At 37.3% G+C, this 24,793-nt stretch overlaps 1 protein-coding gene and 1 long non-coding RNA gene across 4 annotated transcripts in view; one reads left to right on the top strand and one right to left on the bottom strand.

The window, feature by feature from the left end:
- Positions 1-2,614: 2,614 nt before the first annotated feature.
- Positions 2,615-3,235, bottom strand: LOC127866160 (uncharacterized). Its single transcript, XR_008042875.1, has 2 exons — positions 3,115-3,235; positions 2,615-2,736 (listed from the first exon to the last, which is right to left on the bottom strand). It is a non-coding gene; the product is annotated as an uncharacterized LOC127866160 (long non-coding RNA).
- A 989-nt stretch (positions 3,236-4,224) lies between these two features.
- The window catches only part of LOC127866143 (putative RNA-binding protein Luc7-like 1), a 30,327-nt gene continuing 9,758 nt past the window's right edge, over positions 4,225-24,793 (top strand). The window contains exons 1-5 of one of the 3 annotated variants that reach the window (XM_052406559.1): positions 4,247-4,408; positions 13,004-13,064; positions 14,841-14,935; positions 15,314-15,412; positions 15,673-15,783. In XM_052406559.1, coding sequence (XP_052262519.1) covers positions 14,861-14,935; positions 15,314-15,412; positions 15,673-15,783 — 285 coding nt within the window. In that variant the 5' untranslated portion in view covers positions 4,247-4,408; positions 13,004-13,064; positions 14,841-14,860. Of the gene's footprint in view, positions 4,409-13,003; positions 13,065-14,840; positions 14,936-15,313; positions 15,413-15,672; positions 15,784-24,793 lie in introns of all 3 variants that reach the window. The other 2 variants (XM_052406558.1, XM_052406560.1) reach the window with 2 other exon arrangements.

A 24,793-nucleotide genomic window follows, 5' to 3' on the forward strand; every position in this document is an offset into this window, starting at 1 on the left:
TGGACCATTTAATTAATTTGGTTATTGCGAAGACACTCCGTCTCGTTTCAAACTTATGTGTGCCCCAATTTTACTTAATGTATACACTATAAATTGTTACATGTTATTTTATTTCATTTGTATTTATATTTTCAAAATAGGATCAAATGCAACCCATGTTTAAAATATATCAACATACTGAATCATGATTAGAACTGTACTGAATAACAATTTAAACATATCTGAACCGCAACATATGCAGGTTTTGACATACATTTGTGTATATAGAGTATACCGTTAAGCCAAGTACACGGTGATTAATTGAGCGAATACCACAACTTTTCCGCTCACCGTCGAAATTTTATACTTCTGACAAGAGCACCGAATCCTTCTGTCAAAAACATGGCCGCAAACGTTTTTGCGAGTCCAGAAATGAAAGATGAAAAAAACGAGAAAATAAGGTAAGTTGGTAATAAAAAGATATTCCATCGAACGAAGTATATACTTTACATCTAATGGCCGTTTACCACATCGAAATTGAGTCGCTATTAACTTCAAAATAGTGAAAACAATTTAAGCGTGTCTTGAAAGAAGTGACTATTAATGACGCGAAAAATCGTATTTTTTGCAGATTTTAAACATTTTAAATGAAAGATTTTTTTGTTTAACGGTATTTTATGGTACAAGAATCAATTAACAACACAATATGGCATGCTTTATTGAATATAACTGTGATTTTTACTTTTACACGTGTTAGCAAGTTTGCACCGCTAAACACTGACATCATAGAAATATGAACACCGCTCAACAATGTCCGTAAAAGCACCGCATCTTTATGATTTTTTTTTGCACCGCTTTATTCTGATATTTTTTCCTTCAGAAGGAAGAGACGTTAAAATATTTGTTTGAACAAACAAAAAAAAACAAGACAAGGAGACTATTTCCTCCGGGTGCTGAATATTACAATGTACTTAGAAAATATTTGGATTAATATGTTTTTAATACTTGACGGAAATAACTATATATAATTCGAACCCTTTACATCTCGTTAAAACGGACCGCGCTGTAATGTTTTATCTATGGAGACATGCACTCACAAGCTTCTATAGACAGTCTAAAAAAGTTTTTTTTAATAATTGGATTTCCTTTGTTTCTGATATAAGAAGGCGAGCGCATCTTTGGTATATATCTTTGGTTTTGGCCACAAACACCAAATTCATATTTCAGTACATTTAACGAATGCAACATCACGTTGTACACTCTATACATAACTAAATTTATTATTTCCTTCGGTTAATTTTACACCAACATTTGCTTATACCTTTCCGAAATCGTAGCTGGACATATTTTTTACTGGTTATAAATCTGAAATCAATAAATAATAAGACAATTGCCAAGCAATATATATCCCCTACCGGCTCCACCATTGTCAGAAATTCCACCATTGTCAGATTATTTTTTTTTGTTTCCATAGCAACCAAAATTTTTAAATTAGGGACAAAATGAAATGACGTGCACAATGTCCATATTGCCATCTATCCATGTATCAAGTTTCATGAAAAAATATGAAGAACTTTTAAAGTTATCGCAGGATCTAGAAAACTACCATTTTCAGCAGTATTTCTAGTATATTTGTTGCCATACCAACCATAATTTTTGACGTAGGAACAAAATGAAATGACGTGCATAGTGTCCATATAACCATCTATCCATGTTTCAAGTTTCATGAAAAAAATATTAAGAAAATTAAAAGTTATCGCAGGATCCAGAAAAGTGTGACAGACAGACAAACAGACTCACAGACGCACAGAGCGAAAACCATAAGTCCCCTCCGGTGAAACCGTTTGGGGACAATAATTACTAATAATGATTGTATTTTACCACAACAATACAGATAAATTGAAACATTAGACTTAAACATGTGCCCTCCACGTACTGAAAAGCCAGATAATCGACCCCGACGAACCTTTTTTGGTGCAATATAAAGAAGTGAAACTCCAGCTGCTAGAGCAGTATTGAATTCTCATTATAAACAATTAGTTGGTCCTTTATGTATGCCATCATTTTCAAGATCAATTCTGGGACATGTAACTTTTATAAATGGAAGATTATCGCAAATTAATTCAGCTCACGATGGCTCGTTCTAGCTTATCATTTAAAACCATGTGCAGAAGTTAGCGGTGCCGCGAATCTCAGTGACACGGAATATAAATACGGTGTTTATAATCAGTGTTGCGCGGTGCATCGATATTTATGTATAAGCGATGCATGTTTTCACCAAAAATTAGGCCTTTAACAGATATTAAAATAAACAGGTTCATATGGCATGTTCTTTATATACATGTATATACAATGATTTAAGTCTGTTACATCAGGTCTGACACATCGACAATCATCTGATTATTACATTTTTCTCACAAGTACGAATGGTGTCGAGCGCGACACGACTTTTTGTAAACACTATTTCAAAGTCATGCTATATTTTTCACGACTGGTCAACTTTTAAATGTTGGTTCAGAAATTCGATGGAGTGCTTCGCTAGTGGCAATCATTTTGCAGTGTCTTATAATAAAACGTTTTGTCACCCACTTACCTGATATTGCTTCGTCCGCCATGTTTCTTTTGGTCAGAAGGATACGGTGCTCTTGACAGAAGTAATCACTTTTGACGGTGAGCGGAATAGTTGTGGTAATCGCCTTATCACCGTGAAGTAATGCACAATGTGTACGTCCAACGTAGGGTATATAACCATTTATACTGTAAAACGGAGCATGGTTTTAACAGAGCAATCCGTAAACGGAGCAATTCGTTACAATATCAAAAGTATAAAAAATCTTTAAATATAACACACATAGGCCCACACATTGTTGTAATTATTTTCACGATAAGTCTCACAATGAGTTTCATTTTTGTCTCCGACAAAAAAGTAAAGGCACGGTTTTCTTAATTTGACCATTGACATTGAAAGTGACCTTGACCAAGACGCTATAACACTACATTTGCTTTTCATTTTTTATGATATACTTTATTTGCTTTGTTAAGATGTTTAAACATTTGTAGATGATATAGTGTATATGTATGTATAAGGATATTATATTCTAACAATTGATAACAACATTGTTTACTCATACTTACACAAAAATGTATGTACGGTATGAAGCAGGATGACCTCGACCTACACATACCTATGGACGAGGTAAATAAAGTATTATTATCGGAAAAAAGACCCTAAAATACAATTCGTGCGAATTATCGGTGTACTCCCGCTTATTATACTTAGCTTTTTGAATATCCACACTTGGTGAACAAAGTTTGTGACATAAAAAACACATTTATATCCCGCTGCTCGCCCATTCGATTGCTTTCTTTTTGACTGCAAAAGCCATCAGTTTACCGAAAACCTTATGTTTCAAAATTCGAAATTTGATATGAATAACGTCAACACTTCTCGATTTAAACTTCGTTTATGGGGGTCAATCATGGTGTTTATCATCTATTAATAATTGATTATTATAGTTGCACGCGATGAAAGAGCAATTTAAGGTATGTTCAATATGCGTATTTCTTTCATTTTTGTTGTTGACGACGTTTACTGCGGGGTTTCAAAAATAATCATTAACTGGTGTTTGTTGAGAATGTCTTTAATTTAAGTTATAATTAATTGGAGTCAAACTTCTCAACTGATCGCTCGAGCCCCGCCCAGTTAAAATCTGTACACACTATTTTCTCAACGGCGACTAAATATTAATAGAACCAACATTTAATGCTTAAATCACATCCAATAGATTCTTCGATTTTTTACGAAAAACAATATATACCTGCAACATAGTTTGCTCTTCAATTGATAGTGCATGACAGAATGATTAGATCTAGAAACGACCAGTGAGAGATCTGCCATCACTACTTTCTTGGTAAGGACCACTAATGGCTCCCATCCCACTAATGAATCGTCGCTGTCAGAGAGTACATTAAGTGAAATAGTGAAAGTTTTAAAGGCGCTGCCAGTGATCATAAGACCTCCCACCCACCAAGCAATCATGCAGCCTTCTCATATATCTTTGTAATTCAATAAATATACCCGCAGCAGCTAATTGACCTACTTCTTTTTTAAATAAAGAATGGATATTGTTAACACATTGATAACGATTATGAGATAGGAATGAACTATTTATTTAACGTGTAAGTTTAATAACTCCAATCGCATCGTGGAATATTTAACCGGAAATAAACTGTTAAACGAAGATATCCGAATTTTGCACAGGAGGGAACCGACGCCATTTTTATCTACAAACGAAACACGAATCTCCTTACTATTGTGACGAAATAGTATTCTAAGATTTTAATCTAGAAGCTTGTAACGGTCTAAATATGTCTGCCCATGATCAAGTTCGAGCTATGCTCGATGAACTTATGGGAACTGCGCGAGATGGTAAGTTATAAGAGTTGTTGATTTACTCACCGATTCGTCCACCTTCGTTCCGTACCGGATGATTTATGAAATAACTTAATAAGTAATTTCGAACCAACTTTTAAGATTTAGATTGGTAAGTTTTTCAAACCCTTAATGAAGGGATGCAAATGTTCTAAACTTAAGAACTGAAAAGTACTCTCTTTCTTGTACAGTTTTAATTGAATCAGCATCAATCTTAATGCAGATGTTTGTAAAATTAAAGTGCAGTGGTATTCTTTCCTGGGTTCTCAATAAGAGCCAGCCAAATCGGCCGTTTGCAATCAGATTTTGGAGAGTTGAAAACCGCTCAGATTTGGAAAATCGGAAATTGACTTTTCGAAATTTTCGTGTCTTTCGTAATTTTGCTTCTATTTGCTATTATGCAAAGGCGTCGCTTCATTATCTCCCTTAACTCATTACAACACCAACAATGAAAAGGCGCATATTGGAATCGGTCAAAAAGCAGTAAAATTTTTTGACGTTCTGTTCATCACATGTTGAGTTAAAATTTTACAAAAGTAATAAAGAGCTTTTTCCATTAATCATTTGTTAGTTAACTTTAAAAAGCTAAAATTCATAAAATGCACACACAAATGCTAAATTTTAAGTGCCTGGTTGACCACTAAAATAAGCACAAAATGGCTAAATTTGCAGGAAATCAAGTGCTCAATTAAAAAATTTTGAGGGGGAGCATGCCCCCTCGGACCTCTAGAAGGCCTTTTGGTTTTACATTTGGGCTTGTTGGCTCAAAAGTTATTGAGAACCCTGATTTTGCTTTTTTTTTTACAGCCTGTGCCTTTTTGAGAAAAAAATTGCAGAAGACCATGAAATAAGGGAAAATTAAACTATATGAGGTTTTTTTAATCTGATTTTCGGGAAAGTGCCTGGTCTTTTTAAGGCGAATAAAATAGCATGAAACACCGAATTTTCAGGAAAAATAAGTCTTTAATAATTAATAATCAATTGAACATATTTTACTGTTTTTAAAACAAATTCAAAGCAAAAGATAATTTAAATAAGCTATATTTTTCCAGTGTCCGACAAATTTCTTATTTTTCAGGAAGCCCACTGGGCTACCAATAAAAATATTTGGTAGCCCATAAAATTTTCCTACAAAATGATAAGAGGCAGGTTTTCATCTTTATTTTATTTCTTCATTTACATTTACATAATATGTATACATACATATACATAAAACAGCAAGTAGTCTGATGTACACAGTCAATATCGTAAATTAATGTTACAGTACAGACACCGAGTACTTAAATGTAAATGTACCAAAGAAAATCATATACTACATGTAGATATTATACAGTACACTCCACGCGTTTTCCCCAATTTCCCTCCATATTCCGCGGGTTTCGACCGGGAGGGAGATTCAGAAAATCCCGCTATACGCGGCGTTTGGATGATTTTGGACGCGGCGGTTAACGATCGGCAAAACTGATAAACCGACGCGGCGGCCCTCGGCGTTGGCAACGCGGGGGAAACTCCGCGTTTTACGAGATAACAATCAATTTAATTTTGTTTGACTTCCTTATTTTCAAATAAAATTACATTTATTACAAGTACATACATGTACATGTAGTATAATATTTACAATTAAAAAAAACAACCAAGATAGATCGATCCCGACGTGGTTGTAGAAGTAGTTGTGGTTGAATAGAAAACTCGTTGATTTACGACACACAAAACGTCGTCTTTTAACTAATACTTACCAATTAATATAAACACAGTTTGCAACATTGTTTTTATTTTGATAACTTAATCCAAAGTTTTCATGTTAGCAGGTGATTTTCTATAATGAACATGTATACAAATGACCAAGGACCCTAAAAATCTCGCAAATCTGTGTGAATTGACAGTTTGACGTAATCAAAGAAAAGCCGCTTCCTGTCTAAAGGCATAACTTACTCAAGTAAACACGTTCAACGAATGCATAAGGAATGGTTTTAATTGTCGGAACAAAGTCTATTCTCTGCTCGCTAATGCATTGATTTTCTCTTTGTTTGTAGGTTATTCCATTGATTGCTAAAAGGTGGTAACTATTGAGTTGATAATTGCATTTAATATTCACAGTTGTATTCTTGTTGCGTCGACATTCTAAACAATGTTTACCAGTAATTATGGACCTAATCGGCAGAGTGACATTCACACATGTTAATCCCTTTTGTCAAAACACCCTATACAGCAGTCTACACAATCGGTCAGTAGACATGCTTTGCGTGTTTTCATAACGTCAAACACTTAAGATCCAGTTCCGCCCAGATGTCTTCTGTAATCAGTTTACAGTACAATTTGTGTTAAAATAATTACTCTACTAAAATACCGTGACGATAAAGATTCGGCGTGTTCGATTTGAAATTATTTTAGAGGAAATATCAACTTATTCGCTATATGATTTCGTTAATAAATACCAAAGAAACTTTTAACCGAAATCAACAATGTTCTCTGCGCTACAAAGTTTGTATCAACAAAATCAATACACGCACGCTTTGCAGGAGTATACATTGTACCTTGACCTTGTACATTGCAGCATAATTTTCGCGCGCTTTTGTCGGGAAATATACATGACTGTATATTGGAAGCATTTGTAAACGTCGTGTTAACAATTAAAAATCGTAGTGTGTTTCGGATTACTAATTATTATTCTCATTTGGAAATTTTACGGAACATTTATTCTTGTGTCGTATGTGTTATGATTTAAATATTAATTTGTCAAATGTATTATATTAGACTAATTCATATTGTAGACGTACCTGTGAATTAAAAAACATAATTTTTATACGTATTTAATTTTCTATACAATTATCTTTTTATACATGTACTACAGTATTTAAACAATTTATTATAACAATGTTTTTATTTTTTGGCATGCCCAGTAGCACACTGCTAACGCGGCGTTGCGCGGCGATCACTGATAAGAACGGAAAGTGTCTGCATTTACCGACTAGCCTAAAGTAATACACGCCGCGGGAATTAGCGAACGCGGCGTAACGCCAAGCGTTTTATCGAGTTCACCTCGCTCTTCCAACGCCGCGTGAACACTCGCTAGCAGAAAAAAACACGCGGAGGGAGCGCGTTTTTTGGGGAAAACGCGTGGCGTGTACTGTATGTATGTGCACATGTATGTGTACTTAAATTCGGACAGCACGTTAAGTCGTAAACGTAAATAAAGGGTTAAGATGATCAATACGATTGACTCGTATGGTGTTAATCAATGCAATTGCCCTTTTTAACAACAAATACCGAGTTTCAAGAAATCAAGAGTATTAAATCATTTATTTACTTGTGTCCGACTTTTAGTACTGTCCGAATTTACGTATTGCATCCGTATGTTACGACACTTGTGTGCAGTCAGTATACAATACAATAATTGTTTCAATAATGAAGGAACTGATACAGCGTAACGGTAACGATACAGCGTGTTTACATTATATTTATTAAGAGGAAATGTCAATGTCAAATAATTCGTGAGATACCCCGGTACATTAGTTGAAATTCACAACGAAACTTTTAATGGAAATTAAATGATCTCAATGTTGTACCCGCTACAAAATTTTTATTTACAAATAAATACACCAACGCCAATTTTCGCGCGCTTTTTATCTGGACAAAGAAATTCATTTCTTAAATGTAGAATTTTGTAACCATAAATAGCTGTGCACAACGCGTGCAAACCGTGGCAGGTGATTTACGCATGTTGCAATACAACGGTCCTGATTGGGAGCTTATTTCATCATATCTTTAAATAGAACCATATGCCGAAATTCATTTGACACTTTAGAAAATTTCAAACGTTTGTGTTTATGACTCTTATCGTCTATATTACCCACCCATAATTTGGTTTTAAAAATATAAATGGGGCATATATGGGATTATTGATAAACAGTCGATTAATCCAATTATTAATTGACAATGCAAACTTATTAGCAGTTGTTAACCGCGTTCACACCCTTGTTATAAATATTCATTTTCGGTTTCGTTACCGTTTTGAAGAATCCGCTCTTGTTTTGATTTATTTAATGTTCGGCGTCCTTGGATATTTAACGACATCAAAAACGTTGTCACTATTACTCATTGTTGCGGTTAACAAAGAATTCCAAACTGCGAAATGATGTTGCATCATGTGCGCCAACTATCCAATCGGCTCTCATTATATTATTAGCAGACGACAAATGTTGATTCTAATTGGGTGATTAAAATATTAGTACACTGTTACTGTTTAAGACATTACCGCAAGTGATCGGTGACTGATTAGATAATTGATTGCACTTTATCGGATTATAAGCAATACACAGTGTACAAACACATGGTCAGCGTGTTTTTTCTACGTATGTCTGTCAATAAACCGGGCTACCGCTTTTATAGATTTATAGTAGCCCGGCGGGCGTCAGCTGGAAAATTTCAGTAGCCCAATGAAAAATTTCGGTAGCCCCCGGGCTCCGGGCAATGGATTTGTCGGACACTGATTTTTCATATTTTCTACACTGGATCAGATTAACTTGTATTATTTTAGTTCTTTTAGATATCATTGTTTAAGGGGAAATTTCTGTCAGAGGGTGTCTATAAGTTCATGTTTAACTGCTTTCTAAAATTTATATTATTACGTGCTGGGGAATTAAATTGCTGTATAATAAACTCAATAAACCAAACATTAAGTTTATTGGAAAAGTTTGGCATATTTTTTAGAAATTTTGGTCAGATTTTTATGTCCCCCACTATAGTAGTGGGGGACATATTGTTTTTGCCCTGTCTGTTGGTTGGTTTGCGCCAACTTTAACATTTTGCAATAACTTTTGCTATATTGAAGATAGCAACTTCATATTTGGCATACATGTGTATCTCATGAAGCTGCACATTTTGAGTGGTGAAAGGTCCACTCCAGGTCATCCTTCAAGGTCAGAGGTCAAATATATGAGGCCAAAATCGCTCATTTTATGAATACTTTTGCAATATTGAAGATAGCAACTTGATATTTGGCATGCATGTGTATCTCATGGAGCTGCACATTTTGAGTGGTGAAAGGTCAAGGTCATCCTTCAAGGTCAGAGGTCAAATATATGTGGCCCAAATCGCTTATTTTATGAATACTTTTGCAATATTGAAGATAGCAACTTGATATTTGGCATGCATGTGTATCTCATGGAGCTGCACATTTTGAGTGGTGAAAGGTCAAGGTCATCCTTCAAGGTCAGAGGTCAAATATATGTGGCCCAAATCGCTTTTTTATGAATACTTTTGCAATATTGAAGATAGCAACTTGATATTTGGCATGCCTGTGTATCTCATGGAGCTGCACATTTTGAGTGGTGAAAGGTCAAGGTCATCCTTCAAGGTCAAATATATGGGTCAAAATTGCTCATGTAATGTCACTTCTGCAATATTGAAGCTAGCAATTTTATATTTGAAATGCATGTGTATCTCATGGAGCTGCACATTTTGAGTGGTGAAGGGTCAAGGTCAAGATCATCCTTCAAGGTCAAACGTCATATAGGGGGACATTGTGTTTCACAAACACATCTTGTTTGACAATAAAAAAGTTACCTTGGGAAACAGCAATTTTTTTACTCTTTGCAACTGGGAAACATCCTGAAAGAGGCTGCAAATAGGGGCAAAAAAATCACTGAAAAGGAGGCCAAGATAGATAACCAGCTAAATTGTGCAAGACACATATAAGTTATTGCATCCTAGTTCATACAAGAAATTCAAAACTTTCCAATTCAACTTACTTTGCTCATTCACTTTTTACTGAATTATCAACAAACTTTCCAAAGATGTTTTTTCCCTGAAAGTGGAAGTTGAGTACAGAATCAGCCAAAAAATATTGGGTCCATTTTTTACAATTGGCATATATTTATGTAAATGATCTTGTTAAACTATTGATTTAATCAATGTTTGACACATGGGATGCATACTTAGTAACTGACTTAGGTAATACTGTACATGAATCTTTTTTTTGGCCTCAGTTGTAGACAATTTTTTTAAAATACATAATGATATGGTATGGTTAATATACTAATTGGTAATTTTAGTATGTGTATCTTAAACACTTTGAAGTTATCTACAAGTTATGTTGCAGCGATTTTTTACCCACTTGGGAAAAATACAGATACAGCGCCATTTGGGAAAACTTTGCGCTAAAATCTTAAATTGTGTCATGAAATCTTCAAATTGCAGGGGTGTGATTTTTCGTCCTTTCAGCTGACTTCCTCCCTTTCTATGTCAAAATAATTTTACAAATAGTTCTTAACTTTGCTTAATCTCAGTCTACTTACGCTTTAGATTCTTTAAGGGGCAGTGATTTTTTTTTGCTTTTATTTGTTACAGCCTTTGCCATTTGAATTTGGAACCATGATATTGGGAAAAATTGCACGATAAACCATGGAATTGGGAAAAAATAACCATTATAAATAGGATTATAAGTAACAGAATTAAAATTGTTCTTAAGTGCATGTTCAGGGGTTTTTCAAGCCATTTTGGGAAAAGGAGTCTGGTCAAATTGGGATTGTTTTATAGTGCTTTTCTCAGGGGGGCAAAGGGGCATGGCGCATTACTTTCAAAAAGGGCATTTTAGCGCGCAGTTTAGGCAGAAAAGGGCAAAAACGTTCCCTGAATACCTGAATTATGGGGAAACATGTAATCGCATCAGAAGCAGTTGTGGAAAAAAAAGCATATAAACAAGCACATTTGATGTACTAAGTATTTAACTTACTATGATTATTATGAATATATATTTACCTTGCGATGTACATTTAAGTTCCATGCTGTTTCAATGAACTGTACAGCACGACAAACACAATAAAGCAATAAATGCATATGAATCTGATTATACACAGATCCACTAACATATAAATGAAACCATGTTTGTCTTATCCCGTTTTCTAACAATAATTTTGCCAGATGTTTAAAATAACATTGCGAGTAAATTGATCGCTAACAATATGCAAACACTCGTTTCCGTGACATACATCCACCGAGTAGATTACAAATAAATAAATAATGTTGTTGCTGTCTAAAACATTTTTATGCATCGTTGATTATCACAGACATTTCATTAATTCCTTCTTAATGTATAAACTCCATCGTTAATTCGATCGGTTACGACGTTATTTGCCATTTTTGCCGAGTCACAATTAAATTCTGTATAGTCCGCCATGTTGTTAAAATGTCAAATGATGTAAGCGACAGGTGCGCATAGCAACGTTAAATCGTATATGCGATTCGCATTTTGTTAAATTAGTATACGTCTCAGTAATTATTTCAATAATTAGATCTAATTATCTTAAAGACGAAAATGATAAAGAATAAAGTTGTTTGTGTTTTTAAATGTAATTATGCGTAAAAATATATATGTTTTGATATAACTGAATAATGCATGCAATGCACAATTGCCACGAGAATAACATCGAGTTTTTCATCAAAAGTCTCCGAAGTAACGATTTTGTCGTGGAGGAGTACACATTGCCGAGCGAAAAGTGTGCTTGGTTTAACATAGCCTCTGGCATTATCGCTTGATACTGACACGGGGTTATTCACGCATGACTAATTCACAGCTTTGGAGCAGTCAGTAAGACCTACCTATAAATCGAGCACTGTAATAGATTAAATCTGCTCAATTAATATAGTCTATTAGATGTTGATGTCTCTCGAGTAAATCAAGCACAGTCGGAGCATCACAGACAATCAAAGACGCTGATTTTGCAACCAAGTTAGGTCATAAGGCAATAAAGATGTTATCGATAAAGGCGCGTGGCGAAATTTTCCTTTCAAAAGGGCAGAGTGGCTATCCGTGAAGGCGGCGTGGCTTTTCGCCACGCTAAAATGGCCTGGGAAAAACACTAGTTTTAATTGATGAAAGTGGCAAATTTGGGAATTATTTATCAACAAAAAGGACTAAACTAAATGTATATGCATATTTTGCAGGATGTTTAAATAAAAAGTTGAGATCTAGAGTTTAGAAATCATAAGTCATAAGAGACTTTTTTTCTTTAAAAAAAAAAAAATTGGGGGGGGGGGAATTGGGCTTTTTTGGGGAAATTTTGGTCAGCTTTTTGGGGAAAACGTTGATTTTTGCGATTGGGAAGCAGCCAAAAATGGGCGGTAATTTTTAGCAAAAAAAATCACTGAGGGGGAAGGGCATTTTTGGGAGTTTGGGAATAGTTGGAGTATTTAATTGCTTTATTATAGTATTGAATTACACCAACCCGTCTTGGATATTCTTTAACATGCCTTTTGGATGAAATGTTCACTGTTCATTTTTCGTTCTCTTGCGGATAATGAGGTTTTGTAACGGTATTGGCTAAACTTTCCTTCATTTTGAGAATATTTCAGACAGCAATTGGGAAATTAATATATTTCCCTGTATTTGGAAATTGCTTTTTATCTTTACTTACTTCAGTAAGGAAAAAAAAATCTCTGCGTTGTTACTTTTTAAGTCACCAGTGATATCAAGCCTACACAAAAAATATGTGTATAGTTTATTAGAATATAGATTATATTTGATGTTTATAATTATCAATATTTTGTATTCAAGCCAACAAAATGACCATTTCCTGATGTTTACTTTTTAAGGGGCCTATCGTATGCTGAGATTTCAAGAATATATGAAAGGCTGATGGCGTCGGTCTGAGCTGTGAGTTCAAATAACCTTAAACGTTTCAGGAAAATGTTGATATTATGAATTTCTTTGAAATGTGACTTAAGAGTAAATTTTTTGACAATATTTTGTTTGTGGTAACATAAAAAACAGTTTTATGGACATTTTTACTGTCTTTTTTTAACATTCATACAATTTTCATTATTGAATCAATGAATGGGTACATATGTACTTTGTGTACATTATTCAATATTGCTTTTGCATTTTGGGCGAATTCTCTGTGAAACAGACAAGTTTATTTTCAGGGGTTTTGAAAAAAATCCTGTCCTTTTACCTGGAACAGATTCTTTGAGCACAGTGTGTATTGAACTATAATTGTTTTAAAAGTAAAGAATATTTTTAAGCAATTTTTATACATCCGTGTGTCTGTTTAAAATGTGTAGTTATAAATTAGAATGCATTTAACCAGTCTATGAAATGTCAGTCTCAATGGTTAATTTACCCATCAGAACGCCATCAGATCGGGAATGGGTATGTAAGCATTTCCAAGCTAAGCATTAAAAGAGGAAAGAGTCCAGCCTAAAGAACTGTATGTATTTAAAAAACATGATAATGGGATATGTCTCATTTCACTGTTTCATACACTTTTTTATACATATAGAAGATGTAAGTCTGTTTTACAAGAAAGGAGGGTCTTCAAATGGTTGGCTTGTTTCTTGCTGCAGTAATAGCGTACGTATCTCTGTTGTAGCATTCTATCCTATCAGATAATTAACACAACATTGTCATTGACCATTCTTTCCAAAGGTGGATGGTGGCAGAGCCGGGAAGTGTATGTATAAAATTCAAGTGCCAGTAGATAGGAATTGATGCTCTTGCAATATTTCGTTCTTTTTCAGATTGTTTGCTGTTGGTATGTACAGAATGTGATGTGAGCCATATGCATATTTCATTTATGATATCATGTTTCTAGTTGTGCACTTATTAACCAGGATTTTTGCAAGCTATTCTTGTCTTTGACTCTTTTTTATGCCCTCGGATCGAAAGATCGGGGGCATATTGTTTTTGGCCTGTCTGTCATTCATTCATTCATTGTGTGTGTCCCAAAACTTTAACCTTGGTTAAAGTTTTGCAATAATTTTTGCATTATTGAAGATAGCAACTTGATATTTGGCATGCATGTGTATCTCATGGAGCTGCACATTTTGAGTGGTGAATGGCCAAGGTCATCCTTCAAGGTCAAAGGTCAATATATGGCTTCAAAGCGGCGCAATATGGGGCATTGTGTTTCTGACAAACACATCTCTTGTTTATAATAAGTTATGTTCCTTAATCCAGTTCATTTTTTTTTTATTGCAAACATGACTAAATCACAAACATCATTACTGCTAGTTCCCAACAAGAACAAAATCAGGAAATTGAGTAAACTATTTTTATTTTATTTCTACACTGAATATTGTATTTCCAAATATCTAAAAGTTTTTTTCCATAGCCAATGCTGTTGCCAAAAATGCTGGCAATTTTGTGAATGAATTTTGAAAAACTGTTGTTTTTTGCCACTGTAGGTGTTACCCAGTAACGATAAAACCAGTGAATGTAGTGCCTACAACCAAACCTTCAATCATGTGCTGCATCTAAGCTTGCAAATGCAAATGTATAATTTCAGCTTCATAATAAAAATCTTATCCTGCTTTATTAAAAATTAGTGCTGTTCCTATCAGTTTTATTGTTGAAATCATGAAGCTTAATATCCTCCAGATGGTGATATTATTCCCACACATTCTACATCATTTAGCTCGTGAATATTTCTAGGTGATGCCTCTAGATGTGCCATGAAATTTGATGACCCTCGCGTATGTAAGAGTTTTCTACTAGGCTGCTGTCCCCATGATATACTATCAAGCACGGTAGGTCCTACAGCTTATTAAAAATTGCAATTGGTGTAGCTGGACAGCATGTCAAAGCATTAATCAAATTATTCTAAAGGAAACAATAGAAGATGAAAGCAGTCTTTTTAAAGAGCACTTGCCCAAATTAATTATATTGTAGTGAACTTATAAATTGTCCTACTTGCAAGATCATATAAATGCATAAAATATTTGTGCCAATTTTTCATTTTACTTTACCACAGACCTTCAGTGAGTGTGCTAGCATGAACACTGTTAAAGTGTTAAGATTTAATTGCATTTGATCACAAGGTCTTTTTAAAATTGTTACTAATGTCAAAATTGCTAAACCCTTCTTACTGACATTTAGAATATACATGTATATGCATTCATGAACAGCGGATGGACCTTGGAGATTGTCCAAAATATCATGATGTAGCCTTGCGAGCTGACTTTGAAAATGCCTCGAAGAAGAAAGATTACTTCTATGACATTGATGTAAGTTTTTTATGTATGAGCCTTGTCAACAAAATCCTGATTTACAATAATTGTATATTCAGTTTTGGAACATGTTTTCAAAATGTTAAAATAAGTTTCATAATTGATATCATTTCTCTTAACGAAGCAAGATTTCTTAGATAAGATTTTTTAGATTAATATTGTTGACAATCTGCTGATAAAAATTATAACTTACAAGTTAGATTGAGAAAATAAGACATACATTTGGTTTTACAATATATGAATCGAATGTTTATTAGGCCATGGAGCACCTGCAGAGCTTCATCAATGAGTGTGACCGCAAGACAGAGCTGTACAAACGGAGGCTTAAAGAGACCCAGGAGGAGCTGAGTGAAGAGGCCAACAGCAAGGTGACCTTGATACACCTCCTACTGATACACCTCCCACTGATACACCTCCCACTGATACACCTCCCACTTGATATACTTCCCACTGAGCCTGGCACACATCCCACTGAGCCTGATACACCTCCCACTGAGCCTGAAACACATCCCACTGAGCCTGATACACCTTTCACTGAGCCTGAAACACATCCCACTGAGCCTGATACACCTCCCACTGAGCCTGATACACATCCCACTGAGCCTGAAACACGTCCCACTGAACCTGATACACCTCCCACTGAGCCCGATACATGTCCCACTGAGCCTGATACAGGTCCCACTGAGCCTGATACACCTCCCACTGAACCTGATACATGTCCCACTGAGCCTGATACACCTCCCCCTGAGCCCGATACATGTCCCACTGAGCCTGATTCAGGTCCCACTGAGCCTGATACACGTCCCACTGAACCCGATACACATCCCACTGAACCCGATACACGTCCCACTGAGCCTGATACACGTCCCACTGAGCCTGATACAGGTCCCACTGAGCCTGATACACCTCCCCCTGAGCCCGATACATGTCCCACTGAGCCTGATACACCTCCCCCGGAGCCCGATACATGTCCCACTGAGCCTGATACATGTCCCACTGAGCCTGATACACGTCCCACTGAGCCTGATACACGTCCCACTGAACCCGACACACGTCCCACTGAGCCTGATACATGTCCCACTGAGCCTGATACACCTCCCACTGAGCTTGACAGCGTTTTTTTCCCTTCTTTGAACGGGTCCGGTAAACTGCCCTGTTCCCAATCGGGACCGGACCTGGTCCCAAAATCGCCGACGGACCCTTCCCAATTTAGAAAACGGTCTTATCCCAAATAGTTTATATAAAAACGGCCTCGTATCGATTCGAAAATCTTTTTTGTCTCAAAACGACTTCAGAAGTTAATAAACAAGTATGAAAAGGAAACGGTTGTTGTTGTAGTTGTTGTTGTTCTTTTAGAATGAGGCCGACACAACTTCCGATAGGTGGAGCCACCTAGCTACCAAGTTGACTGTTCCCCAGTCAATATACATAATGCGGCATTATTGAATGCTGGCGGGGAAACAGTCAACCAAATAAGGCAATAGTAGTAAAATTGACCTTGTTTTGTACGCTTCGATAACAATGTTTCACATGTTCGTGACAGTTGTTTATTGAACGTTCTCGTTAAATACAGATTCAATATACAAAATAAAACCCTTATCCGAAAAGAATGATAGATATTTCGAAATTCCGACTTTGACAAAATATTTTCCCGGGTTTTGGTTTTATTCGTAGCGACATCTTTACGTAGTAAACAAACCCAAATATGGAAATCCGAAATCTCGTTTTACTCTTCAAATACTCGCGGCGAAGTAAATAGTCAACAACTTCCGACGATTTTGCACACTCGCATCGTGGTTTTTATATAAATAGCCAGAAAATGAGTCACAATTCAAAATACTACTTGAAGAAAGAACAAAACAAAATCAGCCAAGCATAAATTTAGCCACCTAAATTTCTGTTTTCCATTATAACATTGGTCATCTGCTGGTCCTTTTAATTTAGACAAGTTATCTCAAATTGCCACACAAAGTAATTGTTCAATTGGGCTTTATGCCATTTTAAACAATTTTCAGTTATATTGCGGCAATACCCATTAATTCTATTTGGAAAACCAGTTCTTAATATTTTTTTTCATAAACTGGTATTTGTTATACAGACTTATGATCTACCCTATCCCAGAATGCCATTGATAGTGTATAAAAGCATTGTTTACTACATAAAATAGATTCCAGTTGATGTATTTGTATGATTCTTGATATTTCCCAATTTGATGGATTTCACGACGCGAAAATTCCCAATTTGAAGGATTTCGCGACTCAAAAATTCCCAATTTCTAGGGGACAGGACCTGTTCCCAAACAGGTGAAAAAAAATGCTGCTTGATACATGTCCCACTGAGCTGGGCACACCTCCCACTGGGCTTGATACACACCCCAAAGAGACAGATACACCTCCCACTCATAGCTCCAGATAATTTTTTTCAGCCGAGGCGTATTTCACTCATGAAATTTTTAAATGATGAGTAAAAATCAAAATCCGATAATTTTAAGGAGTATTTATGTTCAAAGGATTAGAATTAATAATAAATTGTACATGTAATGTTAACTAGCTATAACAAGCAGTCTTGTACACAAGAAAGCAATCACTTATGTGTAACAGTTTTTTTTTCTGATTTTTAGCTCCACTGGCCAAAGGCCAGCGGGGCTTTTGTCATGGTCCTGTGTCCTTCGTGTGTGCGTGCGTGCGTTAACTTTTTCTTAAAACATCTTCTTCTCCTAAACTACTGGTCCAATTCTGATGAAATTTCTCAGGAATGTTCCTGTGGTGAACCTCTTTCAAATTTGTTCAAATGATGCCCCTGGGGTCAAATTTGACTTTGCCCCTGGGGGTCAAAAAATTGAAAATTTGCTTATATAAGGCCTATTTTGTGCAAACTTTATAAATCTTCTTGTCAAGAACCATTGGGCCTAGGGCTACCAAACTTGGTATGTAGTGACATTTTATAGTCCTCTACCAAGTTTGTTCAAATTATGCCCCTGGGGTCACATTTGACCCTGCCCCGGGGGGTCAAAAAATTGAAAATTTGCTTATATAAGGCCTATTTTGTGAAAACTTTAAAAATCTTCTTGTCCATAACCATTGGGCCTAGGGCTACCAAATTTTGTATGTAGTGACATCTAATAGTCCTCTACCAAGTTTGTTCAAATTATGCCCCTGGGGTCAAATTTGACCCCGCCCTGGGGGGTCAAAAAATCGAAAATTTGCATATATAAGTCCTATTTTGTGCAAACTTTAAAAATCTTCTAGTCCATAACCGTATGGCATAGGGCTACCAAATTTGGTATGTAATGACATCTTATAGTCCTCTACCAAGTTTGTTCAAATTAAGCCCCTGGGATCAAATTTGACCGTTCCCCAGGGGTCACAAAATTGAACATATGCTTATATTGGGCCCATTTTGTGCAAACTATAAAAATCTTCTTGTCCATAACCATTGGGCCTATTTCTATCAAATTTGGTAGGTTGTGACATCTAATAGTTCTCTACTTAGTTTTTTCAAATTATGCCCCTGGGAACAAATTAGACCTTGCCCCAGGGGTCACAAAAATGAACATATGCTTAAATAAGGCCTATTTTGTGCAAACTTCAAACATCTTCTTGTTCTTAATTATAGAGCCTAGGGCTACTAAATTTGGTATGTTGTGATATCTAATAGTTCTCTACCAAATTTGTTCAAATTATTCCCCAGGGCTCAAATTTGACCCTGTCCCGGGAGGTCACAAAACTGAACATATGACGTTTACCAGAGGAGATTACTGCGGCCGTGTGGCTGTGACCAACAACAACAACAACATCTTGTAAACATGAGATAAAACCTTGTCATTTAGTGCCATTTTAGATCAGATGGTGACTGCTTACAAAGGAATTGAAGTAAGAACATGTGTTCTGAATGTTTTTCTTATAAACCTAAAAAAAGTCGGGATTTATATAAATATGTCTAAAGTGACCATATATCCAGATAAAAAAATTTCGGATGACATATTTATTTAATGTCTTTTTTGTAGTGTTTAAACCAGTTTAATAATATCTTATTGATTTTACAACACAACTTCCATGAACATAATTATTTCCATAAAAGTCAATATATGATTCTGCATTGTAAACTCAAACTTTGTATCCAAGAGAAGGTGTTGGAATTAATGAAGTGCAATGTTCTTAACTGTCTATATGCTGCTTTTTAATAACTAATGATTCATTGTTCCATTTGTGAATTGTGATTCATGAATTGTGGAGATATGATTGTCAATTGCTCAACGATCTATATAAATTTCTGATCATTTTATAATTTTCTTAATATAAGTTATGAATTGATCTTAGAAGTCATATGTATTACTTAATTAAATACATTTATAAATATAAGAAATAATCTTAAGATTATCATAATATTCTCAGGCCTTTGGTCTAAGGGATGTGTGGGTTGTTAATTATATGTATGCCCATCTTCGAAGAAGAGGGTGTTTATTGTTTTGCACATGTCGGTCCGTCCGTCATCTGTATGTCCGTCCACCAGATGGTTTCTGGATGATAACTCAAGAACGCTTAGGCCTAGGATCATGACACTTCAAAGGTACATTGATCATGACTCGCAGATGACCCCTGCTGATTTTGAAGTCACTAGGTCAAAGGTCAAGGTCACGTTGACCCGAAATAGTAAAATGTTTTCCGGATGATAACTCAAGAACGCTTATGCCTATGATCATGAAACTTGATAGGTACATTGATCATGACTCGCAGATGAACCCTATTGATTTTCAGGTCACTAGGTCAAAGGTCAAGGTCACGGTGACCGGAAATAGTAAAATGGTTTCCGGATGATAACTCAAGAACGTTTTATGCGATCATGAAACTTCATAGTTGCATTGATCATGATTCGCAGATGACCCCTATTGATTCTCAGGTGAAAGGTCAAGGTCACTGTGACCCGAAATAGTAAAATGTTTTCTGGATGATAACTCAAGAACGCTATTGATTTTCAGGTCACTAGGTCAAAGGTCACGGTGACTCAACTTAGAAAAATGGTTTCCGGATTATAACTCAAGAACACTTACGCCTAGGATCATGAAACTTCATAGGTACATTTATCATGACTTGCAGATGACCCCTATTGACTTTCAGGTCACTAGGTCAAAGGTCAAGGTCACTGTGACTTCACACAAAAAAATGGTTTCCGGATGATAACTAAAGAAAGCTTACGCCTAGGATCATGAAACTTCATAGGTACATTAATCATGACTCACAGATGGACCCCTATTGATTTTCAGGTCACTAGGTCAAAGGTCAAGGTCACAGTGCCAAAAAATGTATTCACTCAATTGCTGCCACTACAACTGACAGCCCATATGGGGGGGCATGCATGTTTTACAAACAGCCCTTGTTTGAGATGATTCTTTACAAAGAAAGATGCTACTATTGTATTTGTTATAAATGTGTGAAAGGCTCTTAAGAAGGAACCAGAGATTATTAACCCTTTACCAAACACCAACAGGATTTTACGGGTTTATAGCTGACGACTTTATAAAAAATTATGATAAAATGAGAATTTTCTCAAGATGAGCAATTTCTCCTTTTATCACAATTATTTCTACCCTACCTGATTATTTCCTTAATATTCCATTACAATTTAATTGTCGTCTGCAACTTTTTTCAAATTTGGAAAGTCCAAAATGTGTAGTTTGGTAAAGTGTTAAGGCATTTTGATTCCTACGGGTCTTGTGAATCTGTTTCAAATTAAATGCGTATATTTGATCTTCAGCATCTAAAAATATGTGAAATAGAAAGAACGACAATATCTTTTGGAGAGATAAATGTACCTGCGTTATAAGCAATGGGACTGTGCTTCAAAGGAACAATTCACAGGCTTTTTAGTCTGTTTAGTTAACACGGTAGTAACTTTTTCCATATATAAAAATGCTCACCCTTCCAACTTTAAGCGTCCAATGGGACGAGGGATAGACAGAGAAAGTCACATGCTTGAGTACATTTCAACCCATGCGCATTGCGCGTTTTTTTCGCATAAAAAAACAGTGGAGCGATACAGGGCCATCATGGCCCTCTTGTTTTTTTTGCCCTTGGCTTATAAGCAGCCATTAATCTCTTTTTCCGTCTTGATTTGGCAAGCCACTGTTAAGTACACACTGTACAGCCACGATCAAAATCTTCTGAGCTTGGCCTACAAAACTTGTTATCCCCCGCCAGAGGCGGAGGGATATTGTTTTGGCGTTGTCCGTCCGGCTGTCCGTCCGGCACTTTTGTGTCCGGAGCCATATCTTGGAAGTGCTTTTGGGGATTTCATTGAAACTAAGTATGAGTATATATATGCATAAGAGGATGATGCACGCCAAATGGCATTGTACACCATCTGTTAATAACAGAGTTATGGCCCTTTGTATCTTGAAAAAATGCTTTTTACTATAGGCACTTTTGTGTCCGGAGCCATATCTTGGAAGTGCTTTGGCGGATTTCATTGAAACTTGGTACGAGTTTATATATGCATAAGAGGATGATGCACGCCAAATGTCATTGTACACCATCTGTTAAAAAAAGAGTTATGGCCCTTTGTATCTTGAAAAAATGCTTTTTACTATAGGCACTTTTGTGTCCGGAGCCATATCTTGGAAGTGCTTTGGCGGATTTCATTGAAACTTGGTATGAGTAGATATATGCATAAGAGGATGATGCATGCCAAATGGCATTGTATACCATCTGTTAAAAACAGAGTTATGGCCCTTTGTATCTTTAAAAAATGCTTTTTACTTTAGGCACTTTTGTGTCAGGAGCCATATCTTGGAAGTGCTTTTGCCGATTTCATTGAAACTTGGTATGAGTATATATGCCCCGCCAGAGGCAGAGGGATATTGTTTTGGCGCTGTCCGAGCGGCTGTCCGTCCGTCACTTTTGTGTCAGGAGCCATATCTTGGAAGTGCTTTGGCGTATTTCATTGAAACTTCGTATGATATGCAGAAGAGGTGTACACCATCTGATAATAACAGAGTTATGGCCCTTTGTATCTTCAAAAAAATGCTTTTTTTAGTGTCAAACATAACACTTTTGTGTCCAGAAGCATATTGGCGGGGATATCAATTCAACAAATTTGCTTGTTTATTATGTATTTTGGCGCCATTTAAAAAGTGCTTGAAGGTAAAAGGTTTTTCCATAGTGCCACACAAGAGATGAACTGATAGCAAAAATTATATGCTTGAAGTTGGGCGATTCGGATTTTATCGAATGTGATGTCAAATGTTTTCACCATAAGCGTATATCGATTCTCAACAATGCAACGGGAGCCCGTTGTGTCAACATCGGCCTTTATCGTGGGCCAACATGAAATGATACCGTTTTGACTGAGGAGTACATTAGGTCGGGAACCACATTCTTTACATAGATGCTGATGTCACTACGTTTTTACCGGTGTTGGCAAAATGACGGAAACCAGTCATGTTTACATGAATTTACGGTATATGCATGTTTGAACGGCTAATACGCATTGAAATTGCACATGAAGCGTAATCTGAATTTAGTCAGGAGTTTTTTATACTCAACACAATTTTAAGTCATGCGTATTTTCATTTTTGTCATGCGTTTTTTACGCAAATACGCATCTTATCTGGCCCTCTGCTCCCACTGAGCCTGTTACTACTCCCACTGAGCCTGTTACACCTCCCACTGAGCCAAACACACCTCCCACTGAGCCAGGCACACCTCCCACTGAGCCTGTTACACCTCCCACTGAGCCAGGCACACCTTACACTTAGCCAGGCACATCTCCCACTGAGCCAGGCACACCTCCCACTGAGCCAGGCACATCTCCAACGGAGCCTATTACACCTCCCTCTGAGCCAGGCACACCTAACACTTAGCCAGGCACACCTCCCACTGAGCCAGGCACACCTCCCACTGAGCCAGGCACACCTCCCACTGAGCCTGTAACACCTCCTTCTGAGCCAGGCACACCTCCCACTGATCCAAGCACACCTCCCTCGAGGCCTGATACGTCTCCCTCACCTCCCACAGAGCCTGTTTCACCTCCCACTGAGCTTGGCGCACCTTCCTCTGAGCCTTATTTGACTCCATCTGAGTTCAATACACCTCCCCTCTGAGCCTGATACACCTCCCACTGAGCCTGTTACACCTCCCACTGAGCTGGGCACACCTTCCAATGAGCCTGATACACCTCCCACTGAGCCTGATACACCTCCCACTGAGCCTGATACACCTCCCACTGAGCCTGTTACACCTCCCACTGAGCTGGGCACACCTCCCAACGAGCCTGATACACCTCCCACTGAGCCTGTTACACCTCCGACTGAGCTGGGCACACCTCCCAATGAGCCTGATACACCTCCCACTGAGCCTGTTACACCTCCCACTGAGCCTGATACACCTCCCACTGATCCTGATGCAACTCCCACTGAGCCTGATACACCTCCCACTGAGCCTGATACACCTCCCACTGACCTGCTCACACCTTCTACTGAGCCTGATGCACGTCCCACTCAGCTGAACACATCTCCCACTGAACTGGGTACATATCATTCTGAGCGTGGCACGTCCTAACACTGAGCTTGGCACATCTCACACTGAGCTGGGTACATCTGACACTGAGCATGGCACATCTCACACTGAGCTGGGCACATCTCACACTGAACTGGGCACATCTCACACTGAACTGGGCACATCTCTCACTGAGCTTGGCACATCTTACACTGAGCTGGGCACATCTTACACTGAACTGGGCACATCTCACAATGAGCTTTGCACATCTCACACTGAACTGGGCACATCTTACACTGAGCTGGGCACATCTCACACTGAGCTTGGCACATCTCACACTGAGCTTGGCACATCTTACACTGAGCTGGGCACATCTTACACTGAACTGGGCACATCTTACACTGAGCTGGGCACATCTCACACTGAGCTTGGCACATCTTACACTGAGCTGGGCACAACTCACACTGAACTGGGCACATCTTACACTGAGCTTTGCACATCTCACACTGAACTGGGCACATCTTACACTGAGCTGGGCACATCTCACACTGAACTTGGCACATCTCACAATGAGCTGGGCACATCTCACAATGAGCTTTGCACATCTCACACTGAACTGGGCACATCTTACACTGAGCTGGGCACATCTTACACGAGCTGGGCACATCTCACAATGAGCTGGGCATATCTCACACTGAACTGGGCACATCTTACATTGAGCTGGGCACATCTCACACTGAACTGGGCACATCTCACAATGAGCTGGGCACATCTCACACTGAGCTGGGCACATCTCACAATTAGCTTGGCACATCTCACACTGAACTGGGCACATCTTACACTGAGCTGGGCACATCTCACAATGAGCTTTGCACGTCTTTCACTC

Source organism: Dreissena polymorpha, chromosome 2 (assembly GCF_020536995.1).
Source record: "Dreissena polymorpha isolate Duluth1 chromosome 2, UMN_Dpol_1.0, whole genome shotgun sequence".
NCBI lineage: Eukaryota > Metazoa > Mollusca > Bivalvia > Myida > Dreissenidae > Dreissena > Dreissena polymorpha.